Genomic DNA, 14,259 nt, shown 5'->3' with positions numbered 1-14,259 from the left:
GTCCCTTTCTTAGACTTTCTCCACTGACTTTCTGCTATTGGCCATTTTGGTGTTGACCTAATTTTGTATAGTTCTCTAGTGCTTGATATGTTTAGTAAAGCAGCCTAAAAGCATGGCTTTGAAGTCAGACCTGAGTTCCACTTATTGGCTGTGATAGCAGGTAAAATATTTAATCTCTTTAGGACTCCATTTCCTCATCTGAAAAATGAAGGAAATAATAATAATACCTCCTGAGTGTGAGTTTAAAGTGAAATATGATGAAATATGGTAAATGGCCCACAGTGAGTATCTCCATTTGTTCCCCCAACCCATTTTGAAGTCTCCTGCTTCCTCTGCCCTTTGTTTCTCCATCCAAGATCCTGAGTGTTTGTCCCAGCTAGACTGCACTAGCCTGACAGGAGCTCATTTATTTGCTTTTTTCCAATCTTTCTCCTTTGGGTTCCATTTTAAGCTGGATTTCTTGCTCTGTTATTTTTCTCCCCTTTTCTTCAGACCATTTTTGCCTTCATGTTTTTACACACACACTTGCACGCATGCCCTCCACTTTTCATGCTTTCTCCTCCGCTCTTATCACTTTGAGATTTTAGAGCCTGCCTCTGCAGCTCCCCGAGTTTCACCAAAAATGGTCATCCCTAAAGCAGCACTTCTCAACCCTGCTCTCTTTAACACTGGAGAGCATTGACTCTTTTGGATTGTGGAGTCACCAGCCCTCTTAAAAGTTGCTACTGTTTTGAAAAGACAGAACTCATTCTGATTCTCATTATGCTCATGAATTCGTGGAGTCACCCACATTCCACCCACTTGTCTGTTTGTCCTTGAGGATCTTCTCTAATTTTTCTGAACCTCAGTATCCTTACCTGTAAAATGGACATAGCAGTGCTTTCCTTGTGGGTTATAGCAAGGGTTAACTGAGGGCCAGCACATGCCCGGCAGAGAGTAAGTGTCCCATAAACGTTAGCTGCTGATGTGATTATGATTGCGATTACCGTCCCCCAGCAGCCATGAATTTGAGTGCCGAATGCCTCTTCCCATAGCATCTTTCTCTCTCTTTGAAGGAGGGGGACAGGATTGCTGTCTACTTTTAATTTAAGGTTTTCAAAAGTTTTATTATGGAAAAATTCAGCACAGTAGAGGGTAATGAGCCCCCATGGGACCACCATCACTTAGCAGTAGTCATAAGGTCATGGCCATTATTGTTTCTTCTAACCCCCCATCTCCTCTCTCAAATATAATACCATCTATAATTTTTTTTGGTACGTATTTTTAAAAATATGATTCTTTAAAAAAACAACAACCACCAAGTACAATATCATAGGAACATTTTAATAATTCTTCAATATCAAATACCTAGTTGCTGTTAAACTTTCCTGGATTGTCTCAAATGTTTTCCCACAGTTGGTTTGTTCAATTCAGGTTCCAAACAAGATCAACAGGTTATATTTGGTTAATATGTTTCTTAAAAATCTTTTAAGGCCTCTCCTCTGCCTTTTTTTTTTTCTTTCTTTCTTGCAGTTGATTTGTTATTGAAAAAGCCTCATTGTTTCTCTTGTGGCGTTTTCCTCATTTTGAATTTTGCAGTTGCATTCCCATGTCCTGGTTATCATGTTCTATCTTCTGTATTTCCTATAAATGGGGATTTAGATCTAGAAGCTTGGTCTGATTCAGGTTAAATTTTTTATTTTTTGGACAGGAATATTTTATAACTAGTATTCCATCAGGAGGCTCCTGATGTGTAGTTGTCTCATCTTTGTGATATTAGCAATCATTGATTTATGATTTCTGCCTATGTCTATTATTTCATATGCGTCACTGGTAATATTCCAATTCTCTCATTCCTTTTTCATTTATTAGCTAGAATACTCTTTTATTATTTTTTTCCACTTGATAATTCGTTTTTTGAAGCCTCACAGGTTTGTACAGATAATTAAAATGAAAGAGGCTAGGCTACATTTGAGGAAAAGAAGAGGCTAAGGCTCATTAAGCTTGTGCTTGGTCTTAATCCTTGCCATAGTTCTGGTGGTAGATATTTCTACGATCTCTTATTTTCCAGGTAAGGCTGGAGGAGAGAAGTGGCTTGTTCAAGATTATAGGTCAGAGATCCTGTTTCTTCCAACTTTGGTCCATCCTAGTGGTCACTAGAGATGAGAGCCAAAAGCTGCACAAAGATGAGGCCCTTCCAAAGTGTGCAGCCTGGTCTTACTAGTAGCCTTAAGCCATGGCAAGAGTCGTCCCACTTCTCTGCCACCAGATACCATGCTCCCACAGCCAGCTCTCCTCTTTAGCACTTCTGGGTGTTCAAGTACCTGGGTTTATCAGTAGGTTAAGCTAAAGTAGGATCCACTGTCTTATTCACTACTGTCCCCAGGATCAAGCACCATGATGAATGAATCATACTGTGATTGACTATTACATTGCTGCCTCCTAAATGATGTCCCTCTCTCAATATTTATGCTTGGAGATAAGTACTTAATGGTGGATATTAAATAAAAAAGAGGAGCGGGGAAGGGATAAAGAACAGATACATTAACTAAAAGGGGGAAATTAATACCAGAATTTCAGAGCAGAGCAGCACTGCAATAAAGAATTTCTTGAGGGGGCTCTGTGCTCGGCAGTTCCTCAAGTCTAGGAGAAGATAAGAGCCTAAGGCTCCCTCCAGAAAAAATAAGTGACCTTTACTCAGCAGCTGGGAGTGACCTTCACTACAGACCAACTGGCTGCCTGGATCCAACTATGGAATCTTTTGTCAGTTTTAAAGTAAGATCAGATGCTCTTTTGTAGGCTGCCTCTTCCCTTGAGCTGATGGGTACCTGAAGCCTATGGTTTGATTCTCACTCTCACCTCATTACAAAAAGATGAGTGTGTGTGGCAGTGGATTATGTGGACGGAGTAAACTTCAGATAGAAATTGGAAATAAGGGATCTGGCTTGCCTCAATAGGGGCGGGGGGGGGGGGGGCGGGGGGGGCGGGAAGTGGGGAGAAAGACCATAAAACCAGAATCATACTTAAAGGTATATTGTTGAGAAATCCAAAGTGTAAAATCCATGACCTGCCATTTTTACATCAACATTAAAAAGAAAGATGCATTTTAACAAAAAGTTTGATATTCAGAACAGAATAAAAATACATGCTTTATAAATACATGAATATCCATGCGTACTTTTACAGTGATAGCTCCTGGGAGAATGAGACCTTTTAAAATGCCACTTTCATCCCAGCTGCCTCTTTCCTACCTATTGGTGGTACCAGGGGTCTTAAGAGAGCTTCTGTGGCCAAAGTCACATTCGTCCTAGCCTCCCTGATAGCCTATAGCTGATAATGAAAATGTGATGCATCTTCTGCCTTAGCTTTGATGCTTTTTCATTAATTTACTTCTGGTAGTAAACGGCAGGTTTTCCACTTCAATCCCATCAGCCATTTCTGTCACCTTATCTAAAAGGTCTTTGTTGTAACTGCAACCCAGGAAGAGGTGGTTGGCCGAGACCAGAGAGAGGAACAGCAGCTGGTCCAGGTGGCTGCCGCCATGGGGAGGGTCGCAAGTGTGGGGCAGGTGGCACAGGATGAATTCTAAGCGGGCCTTCCGTTGCTTTTTGCTCTCCAAGGAAGCCAGGGAGTGGAACAGCTAGGTACCTACCGTACTCCTGAAACCCGCTCCCCTGCTGCTGCGGTGGCCTCGCCACCCATCATGGTGCCCTCTGCCGCCAAGGACCAGACCTGCTCCTAGAATACTCTTTTTTTTTCTTTATTGATTAAGGTATTACATATGTGTCCTTATTTCCTCATTGGTTCCCCTCACCCCCCCCCCCCCCCCACTCATGCCTTCTTTTAGAGAGACTTTTTCTCATCAATTATTTGGTTAACCTGGTGTATAGTTTATACAGGAAAGGCAGGTTTCTGTTTTTGTTTTTTTAGTATCCTTATACAATCATAGGTTTTAAATGATTGGATGCTTTTGAATCCATTGTAGTTACTTTTTAAAAAATACATTTTTTGTTGTTGATAGTATTACAGGTATCACCCGTTCTCCCCCTCCACACCCCTCCTTCCCAGTCTCTACCCATCCCCCCAGGTCTTCACTATCTGATTTCCTGTGTCCATGGCTATGCATATAAGTATATAAGTTCTTTGTTTTATCTCTTCTCGTCTCCTCAGCCACACATCAAGGCATCATCAGTTACTCTCTTCATTGATGCTCAGTTGGTACCATCTTTGGCCAATGGGAGTTTCTTTAGTTGACTCATGTGTCCTTTTGATGTGACCCTGCTAGTTTTTGATAGCTTACTTGCTATCCAGTCTCTTCTTATATGTTCTTGGACTTAAAATGGATCATTTCTGTAGAATTTTGGTTTATTTTAGTGGGAAATGGTATTTCAGGGCTACAATATGGTGCTAGGGTCTCTGCTCCCCATCCCCCAACTATGTCAACTTGTTGATCCATGGTAAAAAAAAGTTTCCTTGCACACTTGTCTCATGCTGGCCCCGTTGACTCTCATTTGCCACTTCCATGCCTGTGCTTGTCCTCTTATCATTTTCTCTGTTAAGAAAAAGGCCAAATTGAAGAATTCCCCATGGACAGTTCATGGTTTGACTCTCACCTCAAAGGCCAAAGCTCATGATAACTTAGGCTTCACAGAAGATTTTAGTGATGTTTGGTCTACCCTTTGTTTAAATAACTAGAAGGTGAGAAATTTCTTATTACCTCTCAGAGCCATTCAGACTACAGACTGTAATTTGATAATATTCTTTGGGGTAGTTTGCACACATCTGTTTGAGTAAATACTTAACTGTTATACCTTCCTCTCCTGAAGTGTTTAAAATCGAGTATATTTAATTTTTGAGTCATTTGAAGAATTTATCACTAACACATTATTTTTATTAGCTAATTTAAAAAAATATATTTTTATTGGTTTTAGAGAGGAAGAGAGAGGGAGAGAGAGATAGAAATATTGATTGGTTGCCTACTGCACGTCTCCCACTGGGGATCGAGCCCACAACACAGACATGTGCTCTGACTGGAAGCAAATCGTGATCTTCTGGTTCATAGGTTGACCCTCAACAACTGAGCCACTGTGGTCGGGCAGCTAAATTTTTTTTTAAAGGTTTATAGTTTCATTTGTGTAGTGGAGTCTTACATGAAACACAGCTGTTATGCTGTTGTGGGTATACAATAAAAAGCCTGTAAGTCTAAAATGAGTATTTTTTGTTTAACAGGTCTGCTATTAGACTTATTTTTAGTAATTCCTGTCTTTGCTTCTTGGATATTGTTTTATGCCCATGTTGGTGCATCACAGAATATGCACTTAGGCAAAACCCAAACAACAGCAACAATGAAAAACTCATTTTAAAGATAAGCTGCTGTAATACTTTCTTCAGAGGTCCTGTTCAGGCCTGGAGTTTCCACTTCAGTAATACTTTTTGTTGTTGGTGGTGGTGGTGAAACAAAGCCCTATGCATTCAAAGTCACAGTACAGCCTCACAACAGAATGAGTGAATAGTCCTGAAGTTATCATCATTAATGACATCCCTGAGAAGTTAATTAGTGTCCTGAACTGTGAAATTTTGCGCCCCTCCCAAGGCCCTTAGGCTTAAAAAAATTTTTTTTTTTTTTTAAGGCGGTTAGCTTCTTTTAATGGTTCCTCTGTATTAAGGAAAGTACAGTATTTTTGGGGTTTATTCCCTCCCTTTTCCTTGGTGGGCACAGAGAGGGTGAGGAGCCTGTAATTCATAGGCTGGCCTCTGTGCCCCGAGGTAAACTTGATTTCACAAAGGGAATTTTCATTGTGGTCCTGTGGCTCCCTAGCAGAGTGGAGGCTTCAGGAGGCATGTGGTAAAAGCTACCAAGGAAAAGGCTGGACTGGAGCCACTGACGTCATGTCAGTAAATTAGTTGAGGAGCCCAGCCTAGCAGCGCCTGCCAGCCAGCCCTGCACTTTGGCCCTGCCTGGTCAACTGTTCTCATTGCTTCCTCCACCCCCGCCCCCCAACCAGCCTACATTTTTTGTTTTCTTTACCCCCTTTCCCTCTGTGCCACTGGGCTTGTGTTGAAACCTGTCAACACTTTGAAAGTCCCCCCCACCCCCACCCCCGACCCCCGGAACTGGGCCTGTGCCGAATGTCCTATATTGAGGGGGGTGGGAAAGACCCAAGGATCAGCTTGATGAGGGAGGATTGAAAACTTTTCCCCCCCTCACTTCTCGTTGATGAATGAATTCACGGGGACATCAGCTCCTGACTTTGTACTCTTAGAGAGCTTTGCTCTTCAGGACTCTGTGTGTGTGTGTATGTATTCGTGCGAGCATGTGGGTGTGGAGAGGGGAGAACAGTGGTCTGAAGGTGAGTGAAAATAACCGAATTGCAGTCTTCCTTAGAGGATGAGTTAAGAGAATGGGTTCCACTGCGAGCCCTTTATTGTCCATTACTCATTAGCGGGTTAACCCTCACTCTCTCTGGCTTGCAGATGTAACAGTTAAACCTGGAGCTACATACTTCTTTACATCTTGGGTATTTAGAGTCACAACCCCAGATGCTCCTGAATTAAAATATTGCCGTGCTAAATCTATTTTTACATCTAGGGGAATGACATCTAAAAATAAACCTTATCCCACCTGTTATCCACTGTTGGGAAGTTTGGACGCTGTCAAGTCACAGCCCACGGATTAGGCTTTTGCTCATGGCTTCCCATGTGATAGTCACATTCCACTCTTCCTGCCCCTGGTGTGATGTTTTCATTGTTTCATTAACTCTTGTCCTCCTGTTTATTGTGCTTGTGACTGTTCATTTGCAAATAAGAGTGAAGCACAGGTTCAGATTGGTTGTGAAGTTCTTGAGCTGTCGGGTCAGAAACATATTAAAAGCAGTATCTTATCCATGAATCATTAGATGAGTCAGTTCCTGAAACCACTACAAGCCTCATAGTTCTTGGCTACAAGCAAAAGCAGGAAATCCAGGCTTCAATAACTTCCTTTCCCAGTGTTGGCTCTAGTCTCGTTGGTGGTTAGGTTCTGCTGCCTGCATTTGTAAGCCGTAGGAAGATGTATGTCTGAGGAACAAAGGCACTCGAGTCAATTTACTGAAACTGGTTATAATTTGTGGTCTTGATCTGAATGTCAGGCTACACTGGCATGCCCTGCTCTGCTGCGCAGCCCTGCACGACTCAGCCAGGGAAGGTGGCAGGCTGCGTCTGCCGAAAGGCTCCAGCAAACGCATGGCAACGTTTCAAGGAGCTTTAGTGTTCCAGTGAATCCTCAAACTTGTGGGCAGGCAAGCTGACATTAGGCAGAGAGCTCTGGAGTCCATATGTATAGCTAAAGTGTCAACTCCTTTTGTTTTGTTCACCCAGTTGAGAAACAGAGAGAAAGGAAGAGAGGGAGGGGAGGAAGGAGGGAAGGAGAGAGGAGAGAATACAAGCTTGTGCCAGCCGCCTGAGCTCTGGTCTGTCTCTTGCTCACAGTTTATTTCCTTATACACAGGGTCTTTGTCAGGGTGGGGGGCCGGGGGGGTTCCTTTTGCAGTGTTTCAGGCTGTTCTTACCAACTTCAAAATCAATTTGATAACTGTCCTATTAAATATTTTTAAAAGTAAGGGAGAAACATGAAGTGGTTGTCTCCTAATGGAATGGGTCTGTTGCAACTTGGATTTATTCTTCTCTTTTCTGAGCAGCCTCCACTTGTTGTCTGAGTTCCTAAGTTGGAGCAGACACAGGTTGGGGTCCCTGACTGTGTGGGGTAGGTGCTCACTGCTGCTTTCTGTTTTGTTTGTGAGTTTATGGACTTTTTTTTGATGTTAAAAAATTAAAATCAAGTGTGATGTGTTTTCACGTATTGGCTAACTCTTCTGTTCCTGCATCAATTGGTATTGGCTAGCTGGGGGATTTGAGAAAATGGGACTGAAACTAGACTTTTTTTCCACTATAGGTTTATGAGGAGTCATTGGAAGTTCTGATAAAAGTCTAAAAATAGGCTGTGTAGACCAGGAAAAAGAAGGAAACAAAATGAAATGATGATGCCCTGGCTGGTTTGGCTCAGTGGATAGAGCGTCGGCCTGCGGACTGAAGGGTCCCAGGTTTGATTCCAATCAAGGGCACATACCCGGGTTGTGGCCTCCATCCCCAGTAGAGGGCATGCAGGAGGCAGCCAATCAATGATTCTCATTCATCATTGATGTTTCTATCTCTCTCACTCCCTCTCCCTTCTTCTCTGAAATCAATAAAAATATATTTAAAAAAAATGAAATGATGAGCAGTCATACATTGATGCTGTCTTTTAAATTGAGCTTGTTTCCAATTCATAGTCAGCTCAGAAAGGTCAGAAAGGTCAAATTCTACCTCAGCCTTTATAAAAGATAAAATAAAAGCAAATGCAAAAGTTTGCCTGCCTCTTTAATGAAGCACGGCTGATTCAGAGCACAGCCGGGCTGGTGAGTGCCACTTTGTTCTTACTTGTCATTTGTGTTTTGTGTTTGGGTAATTCTCTGTTCAACCTCTGTCTGGCCTGAAAGGTTCTGATAAGCTTTTGAGAAAGTTGGGCTCAGTTGACTTCAGAGGTTTGACTGAGAGTCATAATATCTGACCCCAGTTTTCCATATGTAAAGCTTTTACCAAAAATCCCTTTGCCTAGTTGAGTTTGTTAGGAAGTCACTGGAAATATAGTCCTCTTATTAATGTGTGGAGAGTTATTGTCTAAACTTGGAAGAGACGTTTCTTTTTGCTGAGAGATACAAACCCAATTATTTTTATTTGTCCTGCATTGATCTGAGAATTAACTTCTCTTTAATGCAGATTTTAGGCTGGGAATACAGACTGAATCTTGAATTGCTTATCGTCTCTGGACCAAGTTGTTCAGGGCCAGGGATTGATTCCTTAATTAAAATCAATGTAAATGGATTTGTAAGCCTCCTGTAACAGATATCTTATTAGCGACTGCACAGAACAGCCCATGATCTGTGAGGAATGTGTTTGTTGCCCCTAGGTGAAAGAAACTCCGACTGATGGAGTCTTTGGGGCTACTTTATGAAAAGCCCAGTGGCTTTTGTAAGGAAGGACCTTTGTTTAATTTAACCTTTATACAGAATTGATTCTACCTGTGGAAAATGATTTTCGTACAGCTGCCTTGAAGGCTTCAGTTCTCTGTGTGGGTGTTGTGTGTGTCTCCACCGTGGCTGCCTCTCTCCCCCGTCCTTGCATTCATGATCTCAAGGACGTTTTTGTGAATTGTCCAGGTCCTGCTCATTTCCAGGCAAAGGGACGAACCAGAAATAAATTCCTATTTGATAACAACAAAACACTTTTTTTTCTCCAACCCAAGCAACCAGGAAGCAAGCTACAAAGAAGACATTTATCTGTTATTTGAGGATCTGGCTGTATACAGCTGTGCTTCCTTGGAGTGATGATAAGAAGTCAAGATGATACCTTTGGAAAACCTTGTGGCTTTAACAAAGGTTGGAGTTCATCAAGCTGCCATTTGTACTGTTATTTTTTTGTAATTGTGCTGGACAGGTAAATATCCTCTATGGTTAGACCAGCTCACCCACCTTCTCTCTGATGTTTGGATCAAAGGGGCACATCTGACCCAGCTGAGTTAAACTCTGTCTCCTGAATATGTTGGGATTGAGACAGCAATCCTAGTTTGTCTCTGATGCTAACACTGTAGTTCAGGGCAAAGCTACCTGGGGAGTAGATGTTTGACCCACGAGTACAGAGAAGTGTGGACTCAAAACGGCTTTGCAGAGAGAAAAGAAGAAAGCTGTTGTGCAGAGGAGGAGGTGAGAGACCTTGGGAATAGTTTCATTTCCTTATGGTTTTCCATTTCCTGGTTTCCATTTCCCATCAGAGCTGGCTGTAGTTCCCAATTCAGGGGTCTTCTGATAGACCCCTTGGCCTTATAATGAACCTTACCCTCCCCCCCCCCCCCTCTTAGGTTATTGGGAGTGGGTTTCTGTTAATTGAAACCAAATGGTCTCTGGACAACCAGTTTGCTGGGAAATATGCCTGTGTGGTGTTCTGGAGGGGCCCACTGTCTGAAGGCAGCACGCTCCCTGTGGTAGTATCTGGAGTCTGTGTGGTTGGCTCTGCAGGGCTGCTATCGTGCCCGTGTTGTCTACTATGGATTTAGTCTGAGGGAATATCATGAGGATGCTTAGCTACCTGGACCCTTCACCTGTGGCTGACACTGGGACATTTCAAGGCCTGGCTTAGGCCTTTTGGCTGCCTGGTACGCCTTGTGGGGTTAGGTTATGGGGTGCTTAATTCCAACGTGGCAGGTGAGGAATTTTCCTAGTCATACCCCCTGGACATGGAGGAGTTCTGGTTGGCTGAGCACCTGGGAAGAGGGAAGCCAGGTGTGTTATTAGGTCTGAGAGTCCTGCCTGGTGGCGCCACCTCCTTCTTCTCCCCTCCCATCCCTGCGCAGTGCGAAAGGTGTGCTCTCAGTGGCCCTTGGCAGATAGATCCAGTGTGTCTCTTGGGCACGTGTTTCAAGCTTCCTTTGTCAGGGAATCTTCCAAATTCAGTGGATTTTATTAGCAAATGGATTACATAGCAAATACCTCTCTCTTGAGGAGACCAATTAAGATGTGTGCCTGTGTGGATGGAAACAAAACGCCTGCTTCCTCTACTGTTCCCCAGATTTGGAGCGGGGGTGGGGTGGGGTGGGGGAGACGGGGCAGTATACATTTTAGGTGGGACCTAACACTTAGAAATGGAGTAGAAGTTGTTTAAGAAGTTAGAATTTGTTTTGCAAATCCCTTAGTATGTACATTAGCAGATATAACGCAGCATTCATTTATTGGCATGTTCTACAAATTTGAAGCCCTTTTCAGTTTAGGCTGGATATGAAACGTTATGTTCTACCTATTTTTATTCATGAAGTTTAGTTTGTATATTTAGAAAATGGAAACTTGGAGAAACCTGTTTTCCTTGAATTGAGAAGGCATGGGAAGGGGAATGATGTACAAAGTTATTGGGACGTCAGTGTGAGTGGTTCGGAATTGTGTGTATTCCCAGATGTCACATACCTAATAAATAACTAATGTTCCTGTGATGCTTTACAGTTTACACATATTTCTTACAATAGGTTAACTTGATTATGCCTCAGAACAACCTGGGTTTTATAAATGAGGAAGTGGAGTCTAAGAGGATAGGAGGCTTACCTGGGATCACAAGTAATGGCTAAACAGTGACCAAGCCTGAGCCCTCACAGGGATGTCAGATGTGGGATGTCCCTTAACCATGCTCCTAGTCCTCCTCTGCTGTGCTCTCTCCCTTTTGTCAGCCTTTGTAGTGGGAGGAGATTGTTAGGACAAGGCTGCAGAAAGGTGACTTGGGGGTGGGAGCGGGAGGGCAGGTGGGATCTGGGGATGGGAAAGGAATGGTTTAAAACTACAAGTTCAGACAGGTCTCTCTGTGGCATTTGGAGCACAGCAAGAGCAGGAAGGAACTCAGACAGTCTTCTCCACTGGATTTCAAATCAGGCTGAATATCTTTGTCACACAGGGAGTTTTTTAAAAAAATATTGGTTCCCACTGTTCACCCTTGACCTAAATCAGAATGACACAAGGTGATGCTTAAGTGGGTGTTCCTTCTGAAACCTCCCAGGTGATTCTTTGAAGTCATCTGAGGCCTCTTCAGTTCTAGCTCCATGTCTCTTTAGAGAAGTTCTGTAATATTTAGCTACATGACATCGCCTGGGGGCTGGTTAGAAATGCAGAATCTGAGACCCCACTCCAGGCCTGCCGAGTTAGAAGTCTCATTTTAACCAGATTCCGGGTGAACAATATGCACATTAAAATTTGAGAAGCACTGCTAATAGTCTCTCAGGGAACTTCAGGGGACTGTGAGATGGGGTAATCCCACATATTCTTTCTAGGTTTGTTATGACCTTTTGAGTTTCCTTGTTATTTATATAACTTTTCCAGGCACAAATTACATTTAAGTCAGATTTAGCAACTCTTATGGTTCCAAGGTGTGTGTGTATTTTTTTTTTTTTTGCACGCAAAAGACTAACTTATTGGAAAAGAGTCTTCTACTTAAAAAGAAAAAGAAGTCATAACATACTTCACATACTTGAATGTGTCTAGAATTTATCTAGTGTGTTATAAAGAGTGAGGTGGGGATCCAGATATTTTTACCTAATGCTTGCTTGTCCCAGCTAGTCATTGAATCTTTTCTCCTTGAATCCATACATTAAATTCATATATGTTTCACTATCTACCGGATCTTTAATTATTATAGCTCTGTGAAGGGTTTTAATACATAATTCAGTTACTTCTTTCTCATTACCCTCCTTTTTAAGAATTTCCCCCCTGTTATTTCCCCACAAGTTTACCTATGTATTTATTTTTTAGAAGCACTTTTGTCTATTTTAAAACTTTTTCTGAAACTGTGTTTATTGGGGTTTCATTTAATTTATAAATTAATTTAGCATCATTCTTTTAAAAATATTTTTCTCTTTTCTAAGTTATATATATATTAGTTATTCAGAATATTTTTCAGTAACAGTTATACCGGCCTTTGTAACAGGTATTTTGAAAGTTACAAGAATATGTCTTTTGTAGGGTTTTCTCTTCAAAGAGACTCTCCCTGGCCTAACTATCCCATCCAGTAGGTGCCTATCTTCCCCTCTGCCTTCCCACCCAGCTGCTTGTCATTCAGAATCCCTGCATCCTGTTCATTTATTTCCCCTCCATAAAATGAATAAACGAATAAACTGTATTGATTACCTGACTTACTTGCTAGATTGTAAGCCCCATGAGGGAAGGCTCCATGTCTGTTTTCTTTGCCAGTATAACTGCTCAGTGTTGAGAAAGTCCCTGGAGTTGGTGCTTAATACATATTTGTTGAATGAGTTGGAATGAATGAAATCCCAGTGACCAGAGCTCCTCTCCCCACTTGTTGAAGATTAGCTTCATGTAGAGTTATCTGGACCCAGCCCACTGTTTGAGAAATTATTCAAATAGAGTAAAGTGAATGTGTGATCTTTTTGGGGAAGCATTAGTTATCTGCCATAGAGTCAAGCACAGGCCTGGGAGTGTTTTAATCTAGGAAAGTTAGTCAAGTGGTATATGAATTCATTATGAAGAGTGGAGATTGATTGTGATCAATATCTAGCGAGGCCTTGCCACCTAGCAGGTCCTTTGATGAATAATGTTCTGATTCAAATTCCCCAACTTGGGTTTAGCAGCATCTCCCTTTTAGATCATTCTATTTATGCCAGTTCTTTAACTGGGGAAAATAAAACACCGCTGCAAAGAACCTCGGACCTTTTTTCTATTACTAAAAGTTTCTTAAATAAAAGAGCATCACCCATTAAACCCTTTCATTTTAGGTACAAATACCCAATGTATGAGCTCCTTGTGGACAGGAGCAGAATGGTCATTCAGTTTTATAATTCTGACATCCAGGTGCTTGACAAATGCTCAAGTAGTTAGAGGATCCAAACTATAAACACACAATATATTTTTAAATTATTAAACAAAATAGTGTCGTTTTATCTGTGGAGTGTGGTAGAAATAAGTTTTGCATATATTTTAGTTTCTGCTAATGTTCTTTTTAAAAAATATATATATTTTATTGATTTTTTACAGAGAGGAAGGGAGAGTGATAGAGAGTTAGAAACATCAATGAGAGGGAAACATCCATCAGCTGCCTCCTGCAACACCCCCTACTGGGGATGTGCCCGCAACCAAGGTACACGCCCTTGACTGGAATTGAACCTGGGACCCTTCAGTCCGCAGGCTGACGCTGTATCCACTGAGCCAAACCGGTTAGGGCTCTGCTAATGTTCTTAAAGGCCATACTTTTGTTCCCATGATAGGAGAATTTATAGAAATTGTATTTCTTTCCTTCTTCTTCTTCTTTTTTTAATCCTCACCCAAGTATATGTTTATAGATTTTAAAGAGAGGAAGGAAGGGAAGGGAAGGGAAGGGAAGGGGAAAGGAAGGGAGAGAGAAAGGGAGGGGAGGAAGGGAGAATGGGAGGGAGGGAGGAAAGGAGGGAAGGAAGGGAGGGGAGAAAGAGCCCAGCCAGTGTGGCTCAGTGGTTGAGTGTCGACCTATGAACCAGGAGGTCACAGTTAGATTCTCAGTCAGATCAGGGCACATGCCTGGGTTGTGGGCTCAATCCCCAGTGTGGGGTGTGCAGGAGGCAGCCAATCAATGATTCTTTCTCATTATTGATGTTTCTGTCTCCCTCTCCCTCTCCCTTCCTCTCTGAAATCAATAAAAATGTTTTTAAAAAAAGAGAAAGAGAAACATCGATGTGAGGGAGAA

At 42.1% G+C, this 14,259-nt stretch overlaps 2 protein-coding genes across 5 annotated transcripts in view; one reads left to right on the top strand and one right to left on the bottom strand.

The window, feature by feature from the left end:
- TEAD1 (TEA domain transcription factor 1) overlaps window positions 1–14,259 on the top strand; it is a 252,832-nt gene that overhangs the window by 15,598 nt on the left and 222,975 nt on the right. The gene's annotated exons all lie outside the window — the stretch shown is intronic.
- Window positions 2,982–13,854, bottom strand: LOC307109916 (CDKN2AIP N-terminal-like protein). Its single transcript, XM_079788887.1, is given in 3 exon segments — window positions 2,982–3,619; window positions 3,623–3,630; window positions 3,633–13,854. Coding segments are annotated over 3 exon segments (339 nt in total). The 5' UTR covers window positions 3,685–13,854; the 3' UTR covers window positions 2,982–3,340.

The sequence above is a fragment of the Cnephaeus nilssonii genome, assembly GCF_951640355.1.
Source record: "Cnephaeus nilssonii genome assembly, chromosome: 13".
In the NCBI taxonomy this organism is placed as follows: Eukaryota; Metazoa; Chordata; class Mammalia; order Chiroptera; family Vespertilionidae; genus Cnephaeus; species Cnephaeus nilssonii.
The sequence above is the reverse complement of the archived record's forward strand: the minus strand, read 5'-3'. Positions and strand labels throughout refer to the sequence as shown.